The sequence below is a fragment of the Podarcis bocagei genome (assembly GCF_964188305.1).
Source record: "Podarcis bocagei genome assembly, chromosome: 7".
NCBI classification, from domain to species: domain Eukaryota; kingdom Metazoa; phylum Chordata; class Lepidosauria; order Squamata; family Lacertidae; genus Podarcis; species Podarcis bocagei.
The window spans coordinates 52,943,747-52,971,523 of NC_138132.1; the positions used below are offsets into that span (position 1 = coordinate 52,943,747).

A 27,777-nucleotide genomic window follows, 5' to 3' on the forward strand; every position below is an offset into this window, starting at 1 on the left:
AGCCGATATGATCTGGGAGATAGATTAGGCTGCTGGCTAGCCTGAGGTCAGCCTGTACACTTTCGTGGCTGAGTGGGGATTTGAACCCCAGCTTCTCAGGTCCTAGCCTGACACTCTAACCGTTGCACCACACTGGCCCTGGCAGGTTAGCCAGCATGCCATGCATTGAGCTCTTTGTGCTTGAAGCCAGGCTGATCCACCTGGAAATGAAAGGGTGGATTTGGTGGTGGAGGAAGGTTATTGTTTCAATAGATTTTTGTTTTGTTTTGCGGTGAATGGGGTGTTAGGGGAGGGGTAGTACCTCTGGTGGGGGACACGTTATGCTCCTTCCGGTATAGTTTGTCCACCTTTGGTGCCCACTCTGCACTCAGCTCTCACCTGTGGCTCCTAGAAGCTGTCAGCATGCAACAGCAGCCACACCCTGCGAAATGGCTTTGGCTGGCCAGCTAAACCAGGTGAGGGTAGCCAATGGATCTCAAACATAGGAGCCCACCCGAAAGTTGATGGGCGTTGCCATTCAAATGGTGTTCACATGATTGATTGTGTGGGGCTTATCTCTCCCCCTCCCGTATTTTATTCAAGTCGGCACCCCTGGTCTCAAATCCTTGGTGAGTTAGGGACTATCCCTGCATGTGAAAACAAGCTCCAGTGGACTGAGTGGAGGAGACCATTAGTGGGTCCAATGGGCAAGAAGAGGGAAGATGTAGAGGGAAGTGAGGGGCAGATGGGTCTCATCAATATGGGAAGGGAGCCCTTCTAAGAGAAGGAAAACTCTGATATTTAACCTCCGCTATCTGGAGTGGAGTCCTTAAGACAGTTGGATGGCACCTTATACTGGCAACTCCTGCAGCCAAGCTGGTGCCAAATGTATTGCTCTGCTTTCCTTTGGACATCAGTGAGGCAGAAAGGGGGTTCTTGTCATCTGGACAACCCAGGACCTCCACACACATTGCGCATCGCAGGAGGTCACTTTGGTGCTGCAAACAGGACAGGTGGATACCAGCAAGATGATTTTGGAGAGAGGAGGAAGATGATGATTCTAAATGGCGTTTTTGGTTGTGAGTTCTATGGCCAGCGCGTGCCATGAGGCTGCATCAATTCATCTGGAGGGAAAGGTTGAGTGCTGTGGGAGGCATTGGCCCCACCGTTAAGGGCAAGGGCACAGGTGTGCTGCTGGCTCACTGAGAACAAGCAGCACAAGCAGAATTTCCCACCACCACCAGGCCAGATTTTGCAAAACTCTGAGCATTGCTGAGATTGGGGGAGAGCGTGCATTTATTTTGCGGTAACCTGTTTGCAGGTCAGGATGGAGGTGTGATAAAAATGGGAAAGAGGGGAGGCTCTGGTTTCAGGCAAAGGACCTAACCCTCCTCGGAGACAGAGACCCCTATCCTGAGCGTTCAGAGGTGGCTGGTGCCCATTGGAGCTGGCAAGGCGGAAGGCAAGGAGCCCAAACAGCAAGAGGCTCCAGAACCAATGACAGGCAACTCACCCTAATTTTGCCCCCATCCTCCTCCTCCTCCCTCCTCCTCCCTGCTAAGTTCTACAAGCGCAACTCTTGATATTCAAGAGGGGGAGGAAACTGGCAGGCGGTGCCACCCCCTGGATTGGATAAGTAAGAAGGCAGGCAGGTGGGAGCTGGCTAAGGGCAGGTTGGTGGGACAGCGCCCCAATCTTTCCACTGTGAGGACTGAGCAGTCCCCCCCCCTCCACCCGCGACCGAGAAGAGAGCCGGCGCTGAAGCAGTTAATCCCTGCGCTGTTGCTGTCGTCGGGGTGGCTCTCGGAGCTCCGCAGGAGAGAGCGGGCGCAGGCAGGCAGAGCGCGGATCTTGGCGCTGGCAGAAGAGGCGCAGCAGCGAGCGAGCGCTGCTGGCAGGCGGACAGAGGGACGCGCGCTGTGGCTAAAGCCGGTGAGTAGGCGAGCCAAGGCTCCAGGCGGCGGGTGGGCTGCCCCGGGGTGGGCAGCGGGCCAGCGCCAGGGAGGTCAGCGCCTTTGCCGGCAACTTTGGCAGGACGAGCTCCGGACGCGGCAGGGCAGCCGACGCTGCCAGCCAGCCTCCTCACCGCCGAGCTCCAGATCCGCGCAGGGAAAGGGAGGCTCTCTAGCTACTCCGAAAGGAGACACGTGAACGCTAAAGGTGTGGATGCGTGAACCGAAATTCCAGAGACGTGGCGTTGAACATGAGCACAAGGGCATTACACCCATGCCTGCCTTTTTCTCTTTTTGGTACGTGGGAAGAGCCCGCAAACTTTGTGCAGGTGTGTTTGTGGCAGCATGGGCATCATCTCTGTGCTTGAGCAGTTGTGTTAGCCTGATAGAAGTGTGCATGCAGGAAATTGTTTGTGTATGAGTGTGCATTTGGGGTGCAGGCACCAGTGAGTGTGTAAATGCACACCTGGAGGATACTCCCTGCACTACTTTTTTTAGACAGCAATGTTTATGTGTCAGCAAAACTGTATTTGCACCATATGCGTGAATGACAGAGCGTTGGTAAGAAGATACCTACACTGGCTTCCTGATAGGCTTAGAAGGAGCAAAAGGAAGCACACCAGTGTTTGCACATCAAGGTGTTCATTCTTGGATGTGTGTGAATAAAACCTCTGAGGAAAAGGACACGCAACAGCCAGGAAATGGGTGCATATGCAAGAAAATACACACTTCTGCCTGAACATTTATTTACCATTTAGGTGGCAAGGAGGTTAATTCATAGCCTGATTGTTGCTGTATTATACATGTTAAGTAACTTTGATTTTATGCTTGTATCTCACAAAACATGCATTTCTCTTTCTGGACAATAACAAAAACAGCTAACAAGCTTATTAACTGCCCATGCATGTGGGAATGTTTACGGAAGTGTGCATCTATAATCGACGGCGTTTACACTGAGGAGTGTGCTTGTGAAGCATGCACACACATGAGTGTGCCCCCACATGTGCATGCATATGGGACTGCATGCTTCTGAGCATCTCCATGCACTGGCAAATGTGGGTTGTATGTTTTGCGGGGGTGGGGGGAGAGAAACATGCATCAAAAAGTCTCCTCGCCAATCCCAGGCACTGACAAGCCGAGGCACCAGCTGTGCACAATTAAGTAAGTCCTTGGCCACAGGAACGCCCCCAACTTCCTTCCCATTGGGGGGACCCCCTGCTGTGCTTTCCACTTGCCATGGGGTGTGTGTGTGTGTGCAGGGTCAATAATTTGGAACTTCCCAGAGCCCAGGAGATAGTTGCCAGAGAAAGTGCTGAGCTCTGCTCCGACAGAATGGGCAGAAAGAAAAGCCACAAGGATGCCCACGTTACTCCCATGACACCCAATACTATTTTCTATAGGAAGTCGCTGGTGTGCCAAACGCCACAATGACAGTCCACTGCACTACCGGTTCTGGTTTGGGGCCTCGGCAGCAAGCCTGAAACAGGGCTTCCCAGGTTAGAGAGACTCTCCAGTTCAACCCCAAACACCAGGTGGACTCTGAAGAAAACAGGCTTCTCTTCTGTCTTCTCCAGTTTATGGGGAAAGCCTCTAAAGATGTCGCCCTGTTCACCCTGCTGCTCCACCAGCCTCCAGTGAAGGGGAGAGAGAGAGGGAGGGAGCTCTCAATTGATATGACCCAGAGTTCCAAAAAGTCTGTGAGCAATTGGACGGTGATGGCTCAGGCAGAGACACCTGACACAGCTAACTGCCAGCATGCATAGTGGAGGGTTGGAATCTAGGTGCACCATTGCAGCGATAGGTGCTCATGACTTTCTGTTTTAAATTAAAGTGTGCATACGTGACGAACAGTTTGTGCAAATGCGTCACATGGAGACGCAAGGCTACCTGTTGCTGGAGAACAACAGAGAGTCCTGCTAAATCAGACCAAAGGACGTTACAGCAAAGGTCTAGCAGGTCACATGAGCAAAATACAAGCTGGTGCCCATCCAACCCCATTGGATGGAAGGGATGGTAAGGAAAGCACCTGCAGAGATCAGGTGATGATTTGTGTAACTCCCCTTATAACATACACAGAGAAACAGATCCAATTTCCAATTGCAATTCTTAACAGATATCCAATGTTTTGTTTAGCCTCTATCTTGAATTCCATCCAAATCAATCTACCACACCTTGCAACTTCCTTGAATTTAATCTACATCAAACTGGCCATTATATCCAGCATAAGAACTCTGCTGGATTGGGCCAAAGACTCATTTAGTCCAACATCCTGTTCTCACATCATCCAACCAAATACCTCTGGGAACCCACTAGCAATTCACAAGTGCAAGGAGCAATCTGGATCCAATAATCTGTTTAGAATAATAGTGCATAATATCAATCCAATTGGTTTAGGATCTTGGTGCAGTAAAGAAAAACAATTTCTTGAAAATACTCCTTGTTATTATTTACCTACTTATTTCTTCCCTATTTTTCATTTAGGGGAAGTGAATCTGACACATTTAACTAAGGACCATATCCTAATTTGCTATTCAATAATTCCCAGTGCTCAGCTACCAAAATTCTTTATGCCAGTAATCAGAAATATTTTAATTTGATATCCCAATCTGATCCTATTCCTTCCAGATACCCTAATAAAAAAGTTATAGCAAAGAGTCTTGTGGTACATTAAAGACTAACAAATCTACTATAATATAAACTTTTGTGCTCTACAATCTACCATCAGATGATTGTATGTTGAAGTGGACTGTAGCCCATGAAAGCTTATGTCACAATAAATTCGTGAGTCTTTAAGGGGTGATAAAACACCTGGCTGCTTTTGCTGCAAGAAACTAACATAACTATCTTTCTGGAGAGGAATTATAGGATCTACTGAGATTCCCAAACCTGTTACTTCTTTGATTTTTTCCTCCTTTGTTTTTGTGTTCATAACTCCCATATAAATTAACAATTCCACTAGGTAGATGGTGTAGCAGTTTTTTTGACAATTACCATAGCGGCACTCCAAAGACAAATGAGAAGATACATGTTTCAGGCCTCTGTGGAGTCATAGACCATTTGGCAAATATTTCATAATAATTGTCAGTTAAGCTAATGTTTGGTATGACTGGTCTGACATGGATCAGAGCTCCACTGCATCCTCACATTTTGAAAGGTTGCAAGAGAGACTCTGCTCTTGCACTCAGTTGTGATGATTCAGAACGCTCACGTAAATTGACTTCACCGTCTCCGACTCAATCTCAGCCCTTAGTCATGATGTTTATGCGGAGCATCCAAATTCAAGGGCAGTCTACCTTTGGATACAAGTTGTTGGAGAACAACAGCCAGGGACCACTATGCCTTCATGCCTTGTGTGCTTCCTCAAAGCATCGTGCTGCCATCCCCAACCCGCATGAAAACATGATTCTGGCGTAGATGGTCTAATCCAGCACAGCTCTTCTTACATTATTAGATATCTCCTGATTTCTGAATGTTTGGGATGTGGCTTGTCAATTTACCTACCCTGTGTTTTTTATGTATCCTTTAGGCAGCTGCTTGAGTGACCTTGTCAGCACATTTCCCATGGCAAGGTAACCCTTTCTGCCAGTCTGTGAGCATCACACAAAGACCCCCGTGCTGCTGTGGATTGCGGTTTCCACTCGTGTCTAGAGATCCAGCCTTGCGTCAGATACAAGAAGACGTCAGGGTATCCTCTGGTAGATCTGCCTTGTGAAATACGTGCCCTGTCTCCTGTTGTGTCAACCCAAGATCCAGAAATCCAGGGGACTGCCAGGTTATTTCTGCTCTTGGTGACTTGGAAAAAGAGCCTCGTCTCTCTCCCCCACACTCCTGTCATCCTCCCCAACCTGCCCTGTTATTGTCTGAAGTCCTGAATACCAGCAAAGGCCAGAAGACAGGGCCATCTCCTCCCCCAATCTCTCCAGGGAGGGCGCCAGGGCACATACGCACCAGGGCTAGATCTGTGCCAGCAACAAGGGAAGCTGAGTGGGATCTGGCATCCGGGTGAGAGGAAGAAGAAGGAGGCAGCAAAACACAACTTGTTAATTTGTAGGGGGAAGACAAACTCCTTTAATTAGCTCTGCTTGGCAGCAGCCAAGCAAACAAGAGGCAGTGCCTCCTTCAGGCTATGTTCCTCAAGCTTCTGGGATTGCATTGACCACATAGACTGCAGACAAAACTCAGCAGTCCCTTGGTAAGTGGCAACGCCTCAGGGCTGAAGGTGAGCCAGGCTCCTTGGCTGTGCCGTAAGCCGCCCTGCAGCCAACCCATCATCACCGGAACCCAGATCTGGCCGTGGATGTTCCTGGGCACCCAAGCCCTTGAGCCACTCTTCTCTGCTGCCTCTGCTACCTGCAGCTGTTGCTGAGCGAGGGCCCTCCTCCCTGAGCAGGATGAACGAGTTACTGGACCCAACCTCCCAGGCCAACCTGGGCGTTGTCTCTGCCACCTGTGTCTCCAAGGTGGAGCTGCGGGTCAGCTGCAAGCACCTGCTTGACCGTGACACACTCAACAAATCGGATCCCTGCGTGGTGCTCCTCATGCAGTCCCAAGGGCAGTGGATGGAGGTAGGCAACAGGCTCACGGGGAACGGAAGGTCGGAGTGGGGAGGCAGGCAAGGCGGGCTGGTGAGGGATAGGAGGATGGTGTTGCTAAGCAACCAGGTTGGTTTCACCTGCTGCCCTGCAACCATCTTCAGCAGGCGCAGAGCGGAGTGAACCAACTGCTGGTGCTGGAAGCACAAGGGGCCACTGCTGCAGGAGCCCTCCCCTTTCTCTCACTTCTTCTTCTAGGCATTATTTGAGGTATATCGGGCCCTATGCTATAGCTCACCATCTTTTAGCTCATCCTGGTCATGAAACTGACTCAGGGCACCCTCCTCCAATTTCCACCCATACAGAAGTGCAAGGGTGTATTTCTGAGAAGCGTTTTTGATGGTGGTTCTGCTTTTATGGACCTGTAAAAGTCTGAGTATAAGCCTTTTCTAGACGGACTGGCTTTTGTGGACCAAGGTTGAGCTAGTGGAAGGGCAGGGCTTTCAAAATAATGATTTCAACTGCTGAACTGGATCTCACTGAGCTTCTAGGAAGGAGAGGCCTGAATGGGTTTTAGAACGAACGAGTGATTGAATGGATGGATGCAAACCTTTGCAATCCCCATTGCCTGGATGGTTTCGCTTGGACAAGGCTCATGAGGAGAACATGGAAATTGGAAACTGGCCTGCCCCATTGAACTATAGAGCAGAAAGATGGGTTCACTGTTTGCTTCCGAAATGGCAGTTCCCAGGGTGTGGTGCTTGCCATGCAGTCGTGTTTCAGCCACCACATAGGCTTGTAATGGTTGAATTCCTGTCCATAGATGGGAACAATTGTAGGCTACTTCATAGGAGTGTGGTTTTGTGTGTGGGAGGATCAGAGGGCCACAAAGGGCTGGCTTTGGGGAAGAGGGGAGGTGGGACATAGCCCCACTTCCAATAGCCTTTCATTAATTGCCCAGGTGTCTTGGTTTTACAATGCCCAGCACAACTGATTTGGCGGAGATTCATCAGACAAATTTTATCATGTTTGAACTCTGATTGCCTGATTTGCGTTCAAGAAGGACTATTTCCCCCTCCCCACACACTATAAAGTTCAACTGATTAGTAACTTAGGGCTGTCACTTGATTAAAGAAATCTTACTCAGTTAATCCTATGAGATTTAGTTAATTAATCTAGCAATTAAAACTGCATATATTTTCATGTGGGTAAAACCATATTCCTGAAGCAAAATGCAGACGTTTTTAGAGGAAGGATGCCTCTGTTATCTTTGCAATGTTTCCCCTCTTTTCCATCAGAGAGTAAAGGCAGGGCCTCTTTTAAGAGGGTACCAGTCATCTGCAGTTTTTACTATTTTGTGTGTGTGTGTCCATCTGTGTAATTTTAAAGCAGGAGCCTGGTTAACTGGGGGACACTTTTTAGTAATTTTAATAATAATAATAATAATAATAATAATAATAGTAATGCTAACTGATTGGTTAAAGATTGTAATAATAATAATAATAATAATAATAATAATAATAATAATATTGTATTTATATCCCTCCGTCCCCAGCCAAATCTGGGCTCAGAGCGGCTAACAACAGTAAAAATAGCACAGTTTACGTAAAATCACAATCAATTAATTGAAATACATTCTAAAATCAATTCATTCTACAATCAATTCAGAATCAAATTAATGGCAACCATTGGGCTAGAGTTCTTTGAGGATTACAGAAGAAGAGGGTCAGACTGTGCCTTGGCCAAAGGCCTGGCGGAACAGCTCTGTCTTGCAGGCCCTGCGGAAAGATGTCAAGTCCCGCAGGGCCCTAGTCTCTTGTGACAGAGCGTTCCACCAGATCGGGGCCACGGCTGAAAAAGCCTTGGCTCTGGTTGAGGCCAGCCTAACCTCCCTGTGGCCCAGGACCTCCAAGATGTTTTTATTTGAAGACCGTAAGGTCCTCCGTGGGACATACCAGGAGAGGCGGTCCCGTAGGTACGAGGGTCCTAGGCCGTATAGGGCTTTAAAGGTTAAAACCAGCACCTTAAACCTGATCCTGTACTCCACCAGGAGCCAGTGCAGCTGGTATAGCACCGGGTGAATGTGATCCCATGGCGAGGGATGTAGCTGTATAAGGGACATTTTGTCTTCCTTCATAAATGCAGCTTGGCTCACTCTGGAGCTCTGAGCTTGGCTGGCTCCAGCCTGTTTTGTGTTGGCTCTTAGCTTGCTATGGCAGACTGGACTGCATACACCTAATATGCAAAAACCTCTATCTGGCCCTGGGCACACCCCATTTCAGGTCACACCCCCTTTCTCCAGGCCACACCCATCACTGACCCTATTTTGGCCATGGAGATTTTTTTCTCTCTGGTTGTGGAGTGTTCCCATAAACACTGATAACGACCCTTGTTTACCAGGATGGAGGACCGCGAAGGATGTGTGAGTGTGTAGAAACTAGCCTCCTGTACAAAAGTAAAATCTGCATTTGTTGCTCTGCCTACTTTTGCCTGTGGCCCCACCCACCACTGGCATGTGGCCCTTGCTAAGTCACCCAGAAGGGAATGTGGCCCTCGGGTTGAAAAGGGTTCCTCCCCCATTGCATAGACCTATGCCACAGGCTGTGCCCTAAGGGAGTCAATTTGAGGATGGTCTTACCTTGCCGTGGTGGTGCTTGAATGTCAAACAGCTCCAGTATGTCTTTTTACCCCTTCCTATTCTCTGGCAAGGGACGCAGGTGGCGCTGTGGGTTAAACCACAGAGCCTAGGACTTGCCGATCAGAAGGTCGACGGTTCGACTCCCCGTGACGGGGTGAGCTCCCATTGCTCGGTCCCTGCTCCTGCCAACCTAGCAGTTCGAAAGCACATCCAAGTGCAAGTAGATAAATACCGTAGGTACCACTCCGGCGGGAAGGTAAACGGCATTTCCGTGCACTGCTCTGGTTCGCCAGAAGTGGCTTAGTCATTCTGGCCATATGACCCAGAAGCTGTACGCCGGCTCCCTTGGCCAGTAAAGCGAGATGAGCGCCGCAACCCCAGAGTTGGCCACGACTGGACCTAATGGTCAGGGGTCCCTTTACCTTTTTTATTCTCTGGCAACTCCCAGCCTAGAAGGGAATCCATTGGGAGATGCAGCAATGTAATGGAAGGGTCTTTCTGGCTATTCTGCTCACAAGCACATCTTTGGTGAGCGTTAATGCATCTCTGTCAATCTACTGAGTGCTTTGTAAGAGTTAAATACAAATGGATCCCTACTGAAAGCACTTAACTGATGCTGAAGGCAGGAGCACTTCTGGAGTAGCGTGTGCCAGGCATTCTTACCCTTAGCTTCCATTGATGCTGGTTCCTGCTGGCTGTGAACTGTCAAACTGGGAAGAGGATACCAGTCTCCTTCCAGCCTCAGTGGCTCATTTCTAAGATCAAGGCACTAGGGAGGCCCAAGTTTGCCCTGGACAGCATCCCTGGCCTTTGCTTTCCAATAGGAGATGACGGGCTGTGGCCACTCAGTAAGCAAAATGCATTTGCATCACAAACTCACCTTCTCATCTGCTTAATTATTTACAGGTTAAATGTGTCTGGTAATAAACCAGAGATTAAAAAAGCAAACAGTTAAAAAGAGAGAGGAGATACCAATAAATGCTATTAAAATCTGGAACGTTTTCTATGCAAAGCTTGAAGAATGCACATTCATAGTGCTTTGATAAATGGGAATAGAAGAATCTGCATTTCTAATTAGTAGTTAGTGATGATAGTGACCTTAATTATTTCTTCAGCTGTTCACAATAATTTAAAATGATAATGATAAATAATCTTATAAATGAATAGAACTCTGTCCCCACAGAGGGGTGCATGGCCTCTATGCTATGGATTTTTAAACTGATTTAGAAACCATGCCTTTTTTCTGCTTCCTTTTCATAAAGGCATTCTTTGCAGAGCTGTTACAAAATTATAGCTCTGCTTAGCTGTTTTTGTTAGTCTTTGTAACTGTTTTAAGCTGGCCTTTTATAATAATTGTCAGTGCTGTTGCCGTTGATTATTATTTTTTAAAAGATAGTATTTATTTATTTATTTTTTCTGATAATGTGAGCCACCTTGGGACAGCAATGCCCCAAAATGCAGCATGTAAATAATTTAATTAATAAACGGTGTTATGGTTGGCATCTGTCCATCTTGGGAGACAATAAAGAAGTGCGCCTTTGGTGGTGAAGTCAAACTGCTGGGGAGTTACAGCACCTGCTGTGGCTGTAGAGACTGATAGGGGAAAGACATGTTTTGTTGCAGCTGGGACCGATGAAGGGGTCTGGTTGTGCTGCTGCAGATGCACCAAGGCGTTTCTTCTGTCTGTGTTCATCTCAGTAGTCATTCCTCTTCTGGTCACTGCTATGGCTGCACAACGTAGTGGGTAAGGTTCATTACAACTCCTAGAAGAGATGCAGTCCCTCCTTGCCCAGAGGACCACAACTGCATGAGACCTGGTGTGGGGAGCCTTGGGAAACTATAAATCCCATCAGCCCCAGCAAACATGGCCAATGGCCAGGGACAATGGGAGCCGCTGATCAGCAAAATCTGCAGGGCAAAAAGTCCACCAGACCTGCATTAGATGGACAAGGTGCCTAGAATTTTGAACCTCTGCTCCCTGATTCCAGAAGCGTGGAAAGTTGGTGGAGATTATTCAGTGAGGTGAAGGCAATGCCCTCTTGATGTGCTCTGAGGCACCCTTCTCCGTTATCAAGTCACATATCTCAGGAGTAAGCCCTGACATTGAACAAGGAGATGTTCTGGGACTAAACCATGATTATTTGTGGCTTCAATTCCAGGTCAGCTCTGAGGCATTTTCCTGCCTGAGCTAAGGGCAAAGTGGTCTGTACCCTCCCCAACTCCCAAGCTGCATTCCAAGTAGATAAACCAATTGAAATGGCAGTTGAATCTTATTCCAGTACTGCACCTGAGGGCAGCAGGCAGGTTTAAGACTCCTGCAGACGATCTGCTTCCTCAGCATTCATCCTGATTTGCCAGCACAAAGCTTATGTGGAGGTTAGACTGTGTCCGGTCTTTACTGAAATGGTTTGCAGAGAGGTTATACAACCATAAGCATTCACCCTGATTTGCCTTGCATGGTGTTTACACGTCTTCCTGTGGATCATTCATTCACCATCCCACACTTCTCGGTGCATTTCCCTGCCCTTTTCTTAACCACAAAAAAGTCAGCGTCTTTTCAAAAGGCGGATTTGTTTCACCGGGGCAACAGAGCACTTTAATCTGCTTTAAATGCACAAGCCTACAGTTCCGGCATGTGCTTGAATTCCTCCTGCAAAATGCTGACAGCCTGGAAGCGGACTTAGGGTGCAGAGGGCAGGCCACATGGCACCCACAGCTCTATCCTCCGACACCTTCCCTGAACTGCCTGCCCTGCTCCATCAGCCGCCTGAGGCAGCTACCTCACTCTGCACAATCTTGATTATTCTCTCTTGGAATGTCCTGGGGAATGAGGTTGGTTTGGTTTGCCCTGCTGCCGACCCCCGGGAGGGGGGCTTCTGAGGAGTCACAGCAGTCAACTCCTGGGTCACGACACCTGCAGACAACTCTCTGCTCACTCCCTCACCTGGGCCTGTTGCCAACCACTTGCTGCCTACAATCTTCCTTTCCTTCCTTTGTGCACTTGCAAAGGAGAGGGAGAATGCCTGGCTTTCTCATTGCTCCCGTCTCTCAGGCTGATTCCCTCTCCTCACTTCCCGGCACATGGTTCTTTTGTAACAGTTTCAGGGTTAATTGCCTGTAGCTTCAGATGCTCGTTAGATGTTGGCACTGAAGGCTTTCATCCTCTGCATGAATCGCTGAGCAGGCAGTGGAAATAGAGGCCAGGCAGGTGGGCTAGAAGAGATGGACAGCCAGTCCCTTGAAATGTCCATCAGGGACTTCTGGGGTTGGAGAAGTCGCTTTGGCTACCCATTCCAGAGGATGTAGGCTGATGTGCTCGGGCTGATGGACCTTCTGGCTCAGCTTGCAGAGGGAATGACAAGAGCCACCAGGCACCCCAGGGCATGAGAGCAGGTTGCTGGCACAGGGCATAAGACAAGCCTGTCTCCTGGGTAAAGCCAAAGGGGGCCCATCTAGTCCAGCATCCTGTTCTCACTGCAGGGCCAGATCTACTGTGAAACGAATGAAGTTTAAGCTTCAGAGCCCTTAATCCTGGAGGGGCCCCAGACGCTGAAAAAATGTGGTGTCTAGTTAAGTCACACAACTCAAAACAACATCTTGAGGACACAAAGCTGGGAGAAGCTAAAGGGTCATTTCCAGAGGGATAGCAGCTATGGTAAGTCAGTTGCAATGAAGTGTCTTGTGGCACCTTGAAGAGGATGTGTTTTTATGACTGTATAGACATGAATGGACTGCATCATCAGATGCAGGAAGTGTAGCCCTTCAGTGCCACCCTATTCATTTGGGTCTGAATGGAGACCATGCCTTCCTTTCCCACTAGAGATGTTAATTCACTCAGCATTGCCAAGTGGATTGTTTTATCGCCTGTCTCTGCTGTTGTAAAACATCACTCTGCTCATCTCACATTCATTCTGGCTCTAATTGAATTGTCACTATGTGCACCTTTTGAATTTCATTTTCATTTGGCACCACGAGCCTTTGCCCCCCTTACAAACTAAGTGCTCGCTTGCGCTCTCTCTCTCTCTCTCTTTCTTTATGTCTGCAACTGAGAATTATGCTTCATGGTTCTAATGAAGTGGACCCCGTAAAATCCATAATAAAATTTGCTGTTCATCTTCAAGGTGCCGTAAAACCTTTTGGGAGTTTCCCCCTCCCAAAGGGCATGCTTACTATATTTGCAGTGGTTAGGTAAGGATCCAGGTGAGGTTTGGGACTTGAGAGCTCCTGGAATTCTTTGAACTTTCATGTCCTTCTTGCCTCTCCAAAAGGGGTTTCTTGTCTGCTACTAATTTGTGTAGTACCCTGCTCACGTCCTGCAACTTCCATGGCATCATGAACATGGAAAGGGGGAAATGTTTGGGGCATTCAACCCTATTAAAATCTATTCAGTTGCTCACAGCTGCTACATCAGTCCCAAAGGATCCATTTTCATCCGGTGTGTGGTAAAGAGTTCTGTGATACCCCAAAGCTTGCACAAGAGAAATCTTTCCAATCCTGTGCATGCTTTTGTGCATGTGCACATGTGTCCATGCACGCCAGTACTGTATAGAGCTTCCTTCCTTAGGGTGTCTCATTATCATAAAAGGTTGGGGTGTCAGGTGCAGTAATAACTAGGCTAGCTCTGGGTGCTCTAATGTGCCTTGATTTGCAGCGGGGGGTTACCCTGCAAGGTTGGCCCAGCCCTGCAAGCCCAATTGACTCAAGATGGGGTGGTGGGGAAAAGCCAAAGATGGTGGTGTAAATCAGTTCTGCGGGAATGTGATTTCCCCCCCATTGGGAGTGGGCAGTGGGCTCTTCGAGAGAGGAAGGGAGCTTGCTGGATGACAAAGGAGGCCTCCTGCCAACCTTGGGAGCAAGCAGGCCAAGCCCTCATGTGTTGCACAGTGATAGCATTCTTCCCACTAATTCTCTCTTCCCTTGCAATTTGCATGATGAATGAGGGCTGTTAAAGCTTTCTGGATTGCTCAACTGCAGGGATGCACACACACAGTCCTCAGCTGTCCCTTTTCCTGTGGGATCAGACTTTACTACAGTGATAAGCATAGTTGCTCACAGTGCACTCTTCAGTCCTCCTAGCTAGGTCCCAAGCAGATGTCATGCTATCAACAAAGAGAATTTGATCAAGGTTGCCAACTGACCAGGAAAAGAATTGCCCCAGCTGCTCCTGTGCCACTAACGTTGGCTGGATCAGGTGAAGCTTTTATGGCATGGAGGTCAGCGCTGTCTCCTGTTACAATCTGCACAAGAGCACATGAAGCTACCTTTTACCAAGGAAGACGACTGGTCCATCTAACCCAGTATTGTCTACACTGATGTGCAGTGGCTTTCCAGGGTTTCAGGCAGAGATCTCTCCCAGCCTTACCTAGAGATACTGGGAATTGAACCTGGGACCTCCTGCATGCAAGGCATATGTTCTGCCACTGAGCTACAGTTCCTGATCTCCAGATTAAGCTGTTGTTAAACGCACAGGTGCCTTGGTAAAAAAAGTTGGCAACTGCTAAGCTGTGGGTCCCCAGCGCAAGGTCAGGAGAGACATCAGTGGCTGATAGAAAGGAGCAGCAGGAGAAGTGTTTTGGTCAAGGGCAGAAGAATGGAAGGTTGCCAACAAGCTGGGTTTGTTCGACAGTTCTTAAAAATTAGCAAAAATCAGCTGTTCTGCCTCCACTCAATTCCTGCTTGTAGCAGCCGTCAACCGACATACTTGCCAACTTTTGAAAATTCAAAAGAAGGCAAATTAGCATGCAATCCTAGACATGCCTACTCAGATGTGTAAGCACCACTGAGTTCAATGAGACTTACTCCCAGGAAATTGCGTATACAGGATTACAGCCTATATACATTTTCCCAGGAGAAATCTGTCAATTTTCTCGTTTCTCCTTTTTTTCAATCCTAAATTCAGTTATCCACACTTACACATCAGTTTGCAATTCATTAATTTTTCTAAGTCACCCTGAAAATTCTGCAGCCATTGCTTTTGACTCTCAGGCATCCCTTGAAGACCCTTTTATGCCGACAGGCTCTTGTAGCAGTTTAACTATTACTTTTTATTCAGTCTCTTTGATAATTATCTGTATTTTTTTTAAAATGTTGATTGCTGTTGTTAGCTTTATATCCCACCTTCCATTCAAAGAGCTCAATGTGGAACAGTTGCTTCTCCTGCTCTCCATGTTATCCTCACAACAACCTTGTGAGGTAGGTTAGACTGAGAGACTGACTGGTCCAAGCTCACCCAGTAAGCATATTGGCAGGGATTTGAACCCTGGTCTCCCAGGTCCTAGTCCAATGTTCTAACCACTCACCACACTAGCTCTCTTTATGCTTTAGTGTTGTACAGTGCCCAGATATTTTATGATATGATATAGCGGTACAGAAATATGCCATAAATGCTGGAATGGTAACTCCAGGATTGCATGGTTTGAGAGCGCCTTGAAAATGCCACTATTTTGCAGGAGGGGGGGGGCGGTTGTGATGTGCATACTGGAACTTAATGTTTGTGCCATTGAAGCGGATGAAAAGGCTCTGTTGCCCTGGTGCCACAAATCTGCTTTTAAAAAGAACTGACATCTGTGGTTTGGAAGAGCAACTGGGAAATGCATTGAAACACGGGGGATGAACAAAGAGCTAACGGCAAGACATAGAAGCACCAAACTAGGATGGATGCAGGCCAAGCTAGGATGAAGGCAGGACGAAGGCTCATTGTCATAGAACTTCCCTGCAAACAATCAAGAATGAAAGCTCAGTAAAAACCAGCTATGTTCTCCCCCCCCCAACTTAAATTTTTATTGGTTTTCATCAAACCAGCTATGTTCTAAGCTCCACTCAGGCTTTGTGCAAGCAAATCAGGATGAGTGCTCAATAAAGGAGGAGGTCATCAGGAAGAACCCTAAGGACCACAGACCCACAGCAACACTGCAAGACATCCTGAGGTCAGGGCACCAGACAGCTGCCGTGAAGAATAAAACAATCCAGCCCTCCTTGAATAATATAGATCTTAAGATTTTCATTAATACAGATCACAAGCCTCACGAAGCCTAATTATGGGGTTAGGGTGTGTGTGTCTCTAAACAGCTCAATTTTACAGCAGCACGGCCTACGTTATTATCTCTTTTTTAGTGTGTGTCATTATCCGTCATTTCTAAGTTCTGGGTCATGCGTCACCTTCTTACCAGACTGACAAAGTTGCTGCACGAAAGCTCTGCTATGTTTTTTTTTATGTCTGAGCTACCTAGCAGCTAAGGTTTAGCAGAATCACATTAATTTGTTCTGGTCTTGCATGGATCTCTGCTTCAGCCTCTCTTCGTTCTACAAGGCTTACTTTAAATAAGCTTAGTTTCAGAATAGTTTCCAGAGGGATGCCTAGCCCAAAACTGTGCCAAAAGTGGCAGGGGGGACATAATTCAGTGGTAGAGCATTTGCTTTGCATGCAGATGATCTGCGGTTCAATTCCTGGCATCTCCAGGTAGGGCTGCAAAGGAAACCTGAAATCCTGGAGAGCTGCTTCCAGTCAGTGTAGGCTAGGGGTGAGGAACCTTTTTTAACCCAAGGGCTCCACTCAGTCCTGGGCAATCTTCCAAGGGCCACATGCCAGCAGAAGGTGGAGCCAGAGGCAAGCAAGATTAATGACCAGAGTTCAAGAGCACATTCCATCCAGGCAAAAAGCAAAAAAGGGCTGGTGGAGGTATAATTAGGGAGGGTATATGACATGAGCCAAGTCCCAAGGGCCAGAGAGAGAGGCTGGAGAGCTGCATTTGGCTCCCTGACTCACGGGTAGGCAATACTGAGCTAGCTGGACCACTGATCTGACTCAGAGTAAGGCAGCTTCCTATGTTCCTCTGTCCCAGCATGGCAGAAGGCAATAAGCAGCCTGGGCAGCCCCAGCCTCAGCAGAGAAGCGGTGCATTGCAGAACGAGAGAAGCCAAAGTGAGCCAAGCCACCAAGAACTGCAGGGGAGCCAAACCTAGAAAAGCCTCCTAAAAGCTAGATTTTTATTTTTATTTTTTATTTCAGTTAACCCTTCTCAATCCCAAATATATGACAGGCCATGAGCAAAATGTGGCCCACCCACCTGGTCATTCCTAAAGAAATTTAATTGGCAGCAAGCAACACCTCTCATGACTCTTTCATTTAGTCTAGCAAGCTGAGCTCTGGAAAACGGGCTCTAATTGCCTACCACATTGTGAAAAATCCACAGTGAAGCGGAAACGGAGCCGAACAAAGGCTGAATTAAGGGAGCCGCTTTCAGAGGGAGGGAAACCAGCCTGAAAGTTGTTTAGGAGGAGGAGGAGAGTTGTCCAGTCCTAACTTTCGCCATCCCCTTCTCTGGCAGAGGCCCAGTAAGCCAGACTTGGCCTCGATTCTGGGGAAGAGCTACTTTGAAATGTGACGACGAAGAGACAATTATAGCAGAGCCAGAGAGCATGTGATGCTTTTCATCTGAGATCGCAGCTTTGTGTTCTTTCGTATCAATAGATCCAAGGCAGCATATTCTGAAGCCTAATCCAGTAGATAATGAGCCAGCTATGCACACCCACTTCTTTGGGCAGTTGGATCCATATTGTTCGAAATGCACTGTCCATACCCTAATAAACATGTCTGCCTTTGAGGTGCTACAGGAATCGTGGCTGGTTTCACTGCAACAGGGCAGCACAGCTGCTGCCTCTCTGCAAAAGGTCTTGTGTCTTGTTTGAAAGCTTCCCAAGGGCATCAGGCTGGCCTCTGCCAGAGAACAAAGCTCTGGTCTAAGTGGATCTTTGGCCCAGCACAGCATGGAAAACGTCCTGAAGATCACCCTGCGAAAGGGACAGGTCTGAGCGGTGCTGAGCATAGTGAAAGTCTCCCTTCCTGGAACAAGCCCGCTTGGCTGTTGCTGAGGCTAATTTATTGTCTGAAGCAGGCAGTGCAAACCCACTGTTTGCACTTAGATGGCATGGTGAAAATCAATATTGAAATGGGCTCTTGTATTTTCGAGGGAGCCCAGCCGTCTTGGCCCATATTAGCGGCCATGGAAAATCACTTTGGCCAGCATCCCGACGGCGCGCTTTGCCCTGACGTTGATAAAGTTACCATTTTGTGCTTTGTTGTTATTTAAAAATCATTACAGAAGTACAGCAATGTAGCAGTGATTTCTGCCTTCCTCTGGGAGCGTCCGATAGCTGCTCAGGCTTCCGTGGACAAAGGGTTATTGGCAGCTGACCCGGGGCCAACTCCACAGCTCGGCACCTGTTGCTTGCTGTGCAACCAGGGCAGCCCTGAGGGTGGGAGAGGAAGCAACCATTTACCTTTCCTGGTTGCTGGTTAGTGAAAGGCTGCCTTTACAGTGTAGATCAGGGATTCTCAGTTTGTGGGACTCAGACTCCAGGGGTCTTAGTAACGTACCCAGGGAGTCCATGGCACATATCCCTCAACTTTCTTGAGACATCCTGTTTTGGGGGGCTGTGCTCTTGCATGAGAGCATGGCACCCAAAAGCGTGCAAGATCATGGCCAGATACACATCTCACATGAGATTGCAATTCCCAAAAATGTGCGGTTTGAGGCAACATGCTCTTGTGTGGATCATGTGTAGCCTGGAAGACACACATCCCAGTTTTCTGCTGGGGCATGTTGGAGGGTAGGTTGGCACCATTCACATATCAAAAACTACCACAGAGACATCAACATTTTCAAAAGTAAGGAGTCCATGGCTTAGCTTTTGAAAGACAAGGGGTCTGCAGTACTTCACTCATTGGAAACCACTGCGATAGATCACCTATCTTTGTGCAACTGAAAATGGGCAAAGATCTCTTTGTTTCCAGGCTACATGCAGGGCGACGCCTGCCCCACTGCAGATAAACACATGCTCCAGAATCCACTAAAGGCAGAACACAACAGGGATAATTTTCCAAAGTCTCATTTCCAGCAACTTGCACAGCCTCCTTCAAGCTGGGGCCCTCCTGATGTTTTGGCCAGTTGGGGCTGGTGGGTATTGTAGTCCAAAACACCTGGGAGGACCCAAGGTTGAGGGAGGCTCAACCCGTTCAAGGAAACTCAACCTCAGCCTCATTTTTTTGTTTCTCTCAAAGCCCCCTGCTGTTCAGTGCAACTGGACAAGCAGCTTTGAAGCGGCTGTCGCTTAGTGGGAAGAACTGAGCCAACCCATTAAACAGAAAATCCCAGCCAGCAGCTCCAGCTGGAGCATACATGATGGACAGGACTTGGAAGCTGCTCTGTCCGCTCTGACATGTCCAGTTTGGCCACTGGCATTAAACCCTCAGAGGACGTCTTGAGGGATGGCGAGCGCTGCTCCAGGATGATCTTAGCCGTACGTTTGGAGGAGATTAGAGCTGACAGTTATTGCATCAAATTAATAAATCCCTGCTCATTAGGGGGGAGGTTTTTGGTGAAGTTTCCTGAGATGAAGGAGCTTTAGGGGAATCGATTGCCACGGAGCGTGCATCCCTCCGGCTGGCTCATTGAAACTCAAATGAAATCAGGATTTGGGGAAGCAAATGGAAGGGCCCTCCCTGCTGCTGCGTAATCAATATGGAAAGCAGAGAGGCATTGTGCCAGGCTAATCTTGTTCCCTTCCCTGCCAGGGTGAGAAAGAAAGTTCCCACTTTCAGGTGGGAAAGCAAGCAAGAGCACTTTCTTCCTTCCCCCAAAGGAAAAGGCTGCTGGTCTGAAAGGCTTCAATTCAGCTTGAGGAATTGGGAACAAAAAAAGAAATCGCTTTTGGACAAACAGCACCAGGAGCGTCTCCTGCACAAGCTCACTGAGCGGAGAGGGATCTGTTCCATAGGGCCCCAGCACACCTGCACTCCTCCCATTCACCTGCCTCCTTCTCCAAGGCATGGCCAACTCTGTCATCGGCTCCTGCCGCAACCAACTGACACCATCTCCACTGCCACAGTGTGCCAGAACTGGAGAGCAGAGGCACTGAAAGTGGTGCCCGCAGAAGGAAAGCTGCAGATGGCTCGTGCAAGCCAGCCAAGCCACATTCCTGGGGAATGTCAATGCCAATCTGAACTGCTATGAATCAGTGTCACCCTGGCACCCTCACTGGCACCCCAAGGGATGCTGTCATGCAGTTGCTGGCGCCAGCCCTGATGGAATAGTGGATTCTGATGTCATCATTGTGCTTGCGTGTGTTGGGGCAGGGGCAGTGAAGGGATAGCAAGTGAAAGAAAGCTCAGGCTGCCTGGGGTAGATTCATAGAAAGACACCTGATACTGAGTCAGGCTTTTGGTTTATCTAGCTCAGTATTATCTGCTACACTGACTAGCAGCAGCTCTCTACAATTTCATGAAGGGGTCTCTCCCACCCCTATGTGGAGATGCTGGCGACTGAACCTGGGACAGCCACTGATCCACCACTGCCTAGGGGGAGTTGTTGTTTACAGAGCACTACTCACATACTAGGAACAGAGGACCTGTGATCTACTCTAGACAAGAGAGAAAGGGGACAGCCCCTGACCAAGTAAGCAGAAGGGCTAGGGAAGGGCCCCCTTTTTATTTTGCATTCCTGATTATTTGTGCTTATAATGGTATTGGGGTGGTCTCACGAGGTTCTGCTTTCCATACTGTTTGCACCTGCAAAAGTTTTTGGACTGCTTCATTTCCAGTCAGTGCATGTCCCATAACTTTCTGCTGAAATCCGGCAACTTTCCATACCCCAAATGTTCTGGCTTATTTTTTTTGCCTCGCTTTTTGCAGCACTTTCACTCCAGATGGCCATGATGTGGTGACATTGGGGAATTATTACAGGATAACTCATCATTCAGACAGATGTGTGGATGGGTCCAGTTTTTACCCACCGCCAGCGAACTATGGTTGAATCAGTGTTGCAGTATACGCTGCAAAAAAACCGAAGCACCAGTCTGGAGTGGCCCTCTTGATGCTGGTGGAGAGGCAGGGCAGGTACCTTCAGCTTGAGGCTGCCAGCCACCCTGACAATTCCCCCCCCCCAAAAAAATAACCTGGCACCCTCACAAAGCCTCCCCACAAAAACTGGGATCAGTGCCTGAGGAATGGCTCATTAGCATCTCATCTGCATTCACCACAGTAACGATTCCATTCCCCGAATGTTTAGGCAAAATTCTATTCCATTTCCATAAGAGCGTCACTTTCTATCCCTTAAGAAGGTAGGTAGGAGGAGGAGAGGAAGGGAGGGAGCTGTGATGCTATCCGGGTGCCGCAAATAACCAGCCTCAAATAACCAGCCCTCTGGAGCTGGAGATAAAGGGCAGGAGAAGGCACTCACTCTTCCCATCACAAGCGCAGATCCTTTCCTTCATCAGAATAATTCCACTGCTAATCCAGGAGAGAGAGAGAGAGACTGATATTGCTAATGTAGAGAATGCAGGGAACAGGGCCTGCAGATTTGTGGCATTTTCTCCGACATTTCATATTAATTATAAAAAAAAATTGGCTCCAGAATTCGTTTTATTCTTACTGGAAAAAAGGCCTTTTAATTTAGGCTATAAAAGTCCACTGTCCATGTGTGTCTGTGTTTACAAAGCTGTTACTTCTGAAAAACTCTTGGTTTGGTGTTTTTGTTTTTTTAATTACTCATTTCTATTTTTTATTTATTCAACATACTCATATGAGCCATCATGTGAGCTTTATTTTGTTTAAACCAAATGGCTGCATATAGTTTAAAATTATAAAATAAAAAATACAAGGAAACTCAGTGTTAATATCTGCAGAAAGCAGCAAAGCAATAATATCCAGCAGAAATAACCAATTGGGGGAAAACAAAAACTGCATCAGTAACATGCTGGAAGTCCTGGACAAGCATAAAAACTCTCTGCCTAGCACTGGAAAAACCTCAAATTTGTATGCGATGCAAGGCGGTACACCCCCCCGGAAGACTTTCCATACATAGGGTGCCACAACTGCCTCCTGATCCCCTGCCTAACTTCAGAAGACAGGGGACTTAGAGGTAGGTCTCTGGAGAAAAAACGTGAAGCTCATCACTTAGCTGGTGAAGCCCTGAGTTTACTTTCAGTCACAGGCAGTGGCGTAGCGTGGGTTGTCAGCACCCGGGGCAAGGCAAGTAATTTGCGCCCCCTAACCCGTGGATTTGTGCCCCCTAACCTGTGGATTTGTGCCCCCTAACCCTAACCCCCAGATGTTGCGCCCGGTGCGGCCGGCCCCCCCTGCACCCCCCACGCTACGCCACTGGTCACAGGAAGCTGCATTCTATTGAGTCAGGCTGATGGTCCATCTAGCTCAGTATTTGCTTGTCTTTAAGGTGCCACGGGACCTTAAGGGATACGGGTGGTGCTGTGGGTTAAACCACAGAGTCTAGGACTTGCCAATCAGAAGGTCGGCGGTTTGAATCCCCACAACGGGGTGAGCTCCCGTTGCTCGGTCACTGCTCCTGCCAACCTAGCAGTTCGAAAGCACGTCAAAGTGCAAGTAGATAAATAGGTGCCGCTCCAGCGGGAAGGTAAACGCCATTTTTGTGTGCTGCTCTGGTTCACCAGAAGCGGCTTAGTCATGCTGGTCACATGACCCGGAAGCTATACACCAGCTCCCTCGGCCAGTAAAATGAGATGAGCGCCGCAACCCCAGAGTCGGTCATGACTGGACCTAATGGTCAGGGGTCCCTTTACCTTTACCTTTAAGGTGCCACAAGACTCTTAGCTGTTCTGAGTGGCAGCAGATTTCCACAGTTTCAGATGGAGTTTTCCTAGCCTCACCTCAGTTCTCATGATTTTGAATAAGAGCTGATTTCAATAGGAACATTGGAAGCTGCCTTCCAATCGTAACAAGTGGCAATCCACAGAAAAAACTGATTGGCATTTGTTTCAGTTCAGCAGTAAAGTGCAGGTTTTCCCAGGTAAGCTGCCAGGACAAATAATAATAATAAACACCATTTGGACACAGAGTTCTAAAGTCTGCACCTGTGCCTAGTAATGTGGCACAGAAGGAAGTCAGGATGAGTCCTGAGTCAGACCATTGGTCCATCTAACTCAGTATCGTCTTCATTGGCTAGCAGTGGCTCTCCAGAGTTTCAGACAGGGCAGTTTTTCTCTGCCCAAAATACAGATGCCAGGGGTTTAAACTGGGTGTATGTGCTGTACCACTGTGTGACAGCCCTTTCTGAACTCAAAAATAATGCATACATACCCCTGTCCCTTTTGCATTCTGTTTTAATATGAACTAGAAGAACAAATGCTTTGGTGAGCTGGACTCAGTGATATTTCACCAACAAGGCATAGGGGAAGGAGAAAGTGATCAGAGTTGGGTCTGTCTTCACCACAGACTCTGTGTTCTGGCTCAGGGACACCAAATGGTGACTCCAGCATGAAGTGTTTCAACCTCCCGGTACAGGCAGTTAATGGCACCAGTCTGCCTGCTTTGCCTGCTCAAGAAACTGGCATTACTCCGGGTGTAGTGACCCTGTCTCCTCTCCCCTTCTTTATAATGTCTACACTATGTTTAGGCTACAGTTCTGTGCACACGTAACTTGTCAGTCAGCTCTGCAAAGTACACCAGTGGGACTCACTTCTGAGTAAGCAACATGCCTAGGATTGCACTGTGAATTTGCAAAACAGCCTACAATCTTTGTTCTGTACTAACTCTCACAGCAACACTGTGAGGTTTGCTGCTCTTGTTCTCAGAGACCACAAGTAGGTCAGTGGCAAAGGTGGCTGGACTTGGATCTGATGTCCAGGGCTGGCTGGCCCAGGGCATTTTGCTGTCTCAGGCAAAATGGCACCTCCCTACTCCATGAAAAAATCTAACTGGCCTGGCAGCTGAATCTTATTTTGACACTGGTGATAGGATGGGGTCCTCTACTTGCACTGAGCACAGCAGACAGACTGCATGGTACATCCATCTGTGTTCAATCCCTGCCCCTCAAGATATGCCGCAAGAGGTAGTTGCCTCGCTCTGCCTAAGAATATGGCCAGCCCTGTGAGCGGCTCATTTCAAAGCTTTCTTTCCACTAACCCTGAACTTGATATTCCACTCATCTTGAATGTCTGTTTTTCCTCCCATGCGTTCCACAGGTGGACCGATCAGAGGTCATCAGAAGCAACCTGAACCCCATCTTTGCCAAGGTCTTCATGGTTGACTATTACTTTGAGGAGGTGCAGAAACTGCGGTTTGAGGTGTATGACATTCATGGCCACAGCAGCATTGGGACCCACGATGACGACTTCTTGGGCGGCATGGAATGCACAGTGGGCCAGGTAAGGAGGGGCAGGTGCCGCCACGTGAGGTTGGCACAAACAGTGGTAGCAGAACAGAGCAGCTCTCCTTTGCTCCAAGTGAGAGAAAGGGAAAGAGCTGCATGGCCAATCTGGGAGCCAACAAAAAGGCCCAGTCCTAGTTCAGTATTGCATTGCATTGCATCTATATCCCACCTTTTCTCTAAGAAGCTCAAGATGGTATATGTGGTTCTCCCTGTCCTTGTTTAATCCTCACAACAACCCTGTGAGGTAGGCTGAGCTGAGAGGGAGTGACCAGCCCGAGGATATATTTTATCCGTCAGCACAGCAGTTTGTAACCAAATGAATGTGGACCAAAAAATTGCTAAGGATTGCTTGGATGAACTTGAATTGAGCTGTGCATTGAATGTGAACTGAACTAATCCATTTTGCAAAGGGACAAATGTGAACTGGATTCAGTTCCTTTTTAGATATGCTGAAGCTGAGCTCAAACGAGTCCCTTTTTAAAATGGACTTTCCGAATTCTGCAAAGACCTGCCATCCACTTTCCGGCTGTGGCTCGTCCATGGCGATTGCCCCTTAAAAGCAAGAAGCAGCATGCGGAATGGAGCTCTCCACTCTCTCTCGCCATGGGATAATTGCCAGCAATTGCCAGCCTCCTGTGGCTTTGCTGTGTGGCTCATGTGCAAAAGCACCGATGAGCAAGTATCTTGAGGCTCTGAGCAGCTTCCACAGGTCTGCCTGCTGAGTCTCCCCCACGCCCAACATGCTGCAGGATTCCCCCTCATTGTGCTTTTTTGTCAGGCAGAACCATTGTGTGACTCACCCATTTTGGTCCCTGAGCCAGTGTTGAGATCATTTCCCATTAAAAAAAAAACATAAGAGCCTGCTGCATCAGACCTATGGCCCATCTAGTCCAGCATCCTGTTCTCACAGTGGCCACCCAGATGTTTGTGGGAAGACCACAAGCAGAAAGTGAGCGCAATAGCACTCTCCCCCTTTGTGATTCCCAGCAGCTGTTATTCAGAAGCATTACTGCCTCTGACAGGGGAGGTAGGGCATAACCACCAGGGTTAGTAGCCATTGATAACCCTCTCCTCCATGGATTTGTCCAATCCTCTTTTAAAACCATCCAAGTTGGTGACCACCGCAGCCTCCTGTGGGAGTGAGCTCCATTACTATGCACTGCATGTCTATGTCTATGCTCTGGTAACCTCTAGGTTAGGTTCCTGAAACGTGTTATATGTGGGACTGCCTCAAGCTCCTTCCTGCACCCCAATATGCCAATAGACTCCAACACTCCTTCCAAATGAAGCAGTGCATCACATAGAGGGTGTAATAATGCATGAGGAATGGTATACTGGGGCCCCTGCAGAGCAGAGATAAAAGAGGTGACACTTGCTAGTGAGCCAAGGCAAGCGTCACTGGGAAGGTGTCTTGTGGGATATACTTGCGCCATTGTTTGACCCCCATAGTGCCCACTTTATCACTTCAATCTGTTATAGATGCTGTATAATAGTCATTCCTCACTTGTACAAAAATTGAAATTCGTAGATTCACAGATTTGGAAGGCCTCCCGAGTGTCATCTGGTCCAACCCCATTTAACTAAGTCCTGCTCAAAATCCACCCATTGAAATTAATGAACTGAAGTAAGTCATGTCCATTAACTTCAATAGGTCTACTCCTGAGTAGGAGTGGTGTTGAATTTCAGTGTGGCAGCACCTACACTTTGGAACTCCCTGTCTATTGACATCAGGCAGGCACCTTCTCTATACTGCTTTCAACACCAACATTATTCTTGAGGCAAGCCTATCAACACAGATGTTGACGTGTTTTGATTTCTTTTTAACTTACTGTTCATCTCCATTATCTTTTAAAGGTTTTTGATTGATTGCTTTTAACAGATTTTTCGTGTTCATTTTAACATTTGTTGCGAAGCACCTTGAGTTTTATTACAACCAAGCAGCACAGAAAACATGGTCAAATAAACAAATCTTTTCTTTCTGCCCTCCTTTGCAGATTGTGGCCCAGAAGCGTGTGACGAAGCCTCTGTTCCTGAAGTACGGGAAGTATGCGGGCAAGTCCACCATTACGGTGAGCAGTTCAGTCACAGAAGCGGACATTTTATGACAGCCTTCTGGCCTCCATGACCTGAGGCACTGTGGGGATTATGGGCTTGTTTTGGTTTTGTTCTTGTTTTTATTAGGTATTTTATGTTTTTATTTTGTATTTTTATGCTGTGAATTGCCCGAGATCTTCAGGTGAAGGGTGATATACAAAGTTAATAAATAAAATGGCTTCTGACTGGCCTCCCTCTTGAACCTCCGCCCCACAACAGGTGACGTCTGAAGAGATTTCTGGGGACAATGGTTTTGTGGAACTGTTCTTTCGAGCGAAGAAGCTGGATGACAAGGTAACAGGGGCCACAAAGGACCCATCTCTCTCCCCCCCTTCTCTCTCTCTCTCTCTCTCTCTCTCTCTCTCTCTCTCTCTCTCTCTCTCTCTCTTTCTCTCTCTCTCACACACACAGAGCAAGCAGCATGGTGGTTGAGCCTTCCCATTTTTAGCCACATTCTGTTGGGAGGTCTGGCTCTGGGCTCTTTATTGACGCACCCATGGGCGGAGGGGAGCCAACAACATAATACATCTAATTAATTATTATTAAGCATATAAGAAGAACCCTGTTGGATCAGGCCAACTGGATGCCTGTGGGAAACCTGCAAGCATGGATGCCTGTGATTTCCAGCAGCTGATATTCAGAAGCATTACTGCCTCTGGCTGTGGAGGCAGAGCATAGCCATCACAGCTTGTAGCCTTCGATAGCCCTCTCCTCCATGAAATAACAGCAGCAGCAGCAACAACAATAATAAATGACCTGGCATCAAGATCATGGGACTCAAACCCTCTCTCCCCACAGGATCTCTTCAGCAAATCAGATCCCTTTTTGGAGATCTACCGGATCAATGATGATGGGAGTGAGCAGCTGGTTCACCGCACAGAGGTAAGAGTGTACAGCAGAGACCAAAAGGTGTAATTCCCCAGTACGTTCACTCCTGGCCAGCTGACTGAGAACCCAGAGTGGAGTAGAGAATGAGGGTTCAGATCCAGGTGTGTTGCTCCTTTATTCATCTTTGAGCTGGTCTTTCTAAAATCCTGGAGAAATGTTGGGGGCAAGCAGTGAGATCACCTCTTTTACACCTTCCTCAGGAACTAGAGGCAACTGGAATGTCCTGAATCATGTGTTTATTTACTGGAATTTCACAAGGGCCTTAGAGAGAGATACGGGGTGGGGGGAGCTCATGTCCACAGAAGCAGGCTATAAAAGCACTACTAGCCTTAAGAAAACCACAATAATACTACCACAAGGAGAGAGAAAACCAGAACTGTGCATTCTAAAGGGGTGAAAGCCACAACAGGGAAATAAACCTGAAACGTAAATGTAGAAAGAGACTACAGTAGTTTACCCTTCACAGAGCTATAGTTCCCAGCAACCTTAACAAACTACGGTTCCTAGGGTTC

The 27,777-nt window shown here is 47.9% G+C and overlaps 1 protein-coding gene across 2 annotated transcripts in view; it reads left to right on the top strand.

The window, feature by feature from the left end:
* Positions 1 to 1,562: 1,562 nt before the first annotated feature.
* Positions 1,563 to 27,777, top strand: part of CPNE7 (copine 7) — a 42,018-nt gene continuing 15,803 nt past the window's right edge. Inside the window, exons 1-6 of one of the 2 annotated variants that reach the window (XM_081202341.1) lie at positions 1,563 to 1,911; positions 5,458 to 6,496; positions 24,096 to 24,278; positions 26,278 to 26,352; positions 26,597 to 26,671; positions 27,176 to 27,259. In XM_081202341.1, the coding sequence (XP_081058467.1) occupies positions 6,323 to 6,496; positions 24,096 to 24,278; positions 26,278 to 26,352; positions 26,597 to 26,671; positions 27,176 to 27,259 (591 nt within the window). In that variant the 5' untranslated portion in view covers positions 1,563 to 1,911; positions 5,458 to 6,322. Of the gene's footprint in view, positions 1,912 to 5,457; positions 6,497 to 23,953; positions 24,001 to 24,095; positions 24,279 to 26,277; positions 26,353 to 26,596; positions 26,672 to 27,175; positions 27,260 to 27,777 lie in introns of those variants that run through there. The other variant, XM_081202342.1, reaches the window with a different exon arrangement.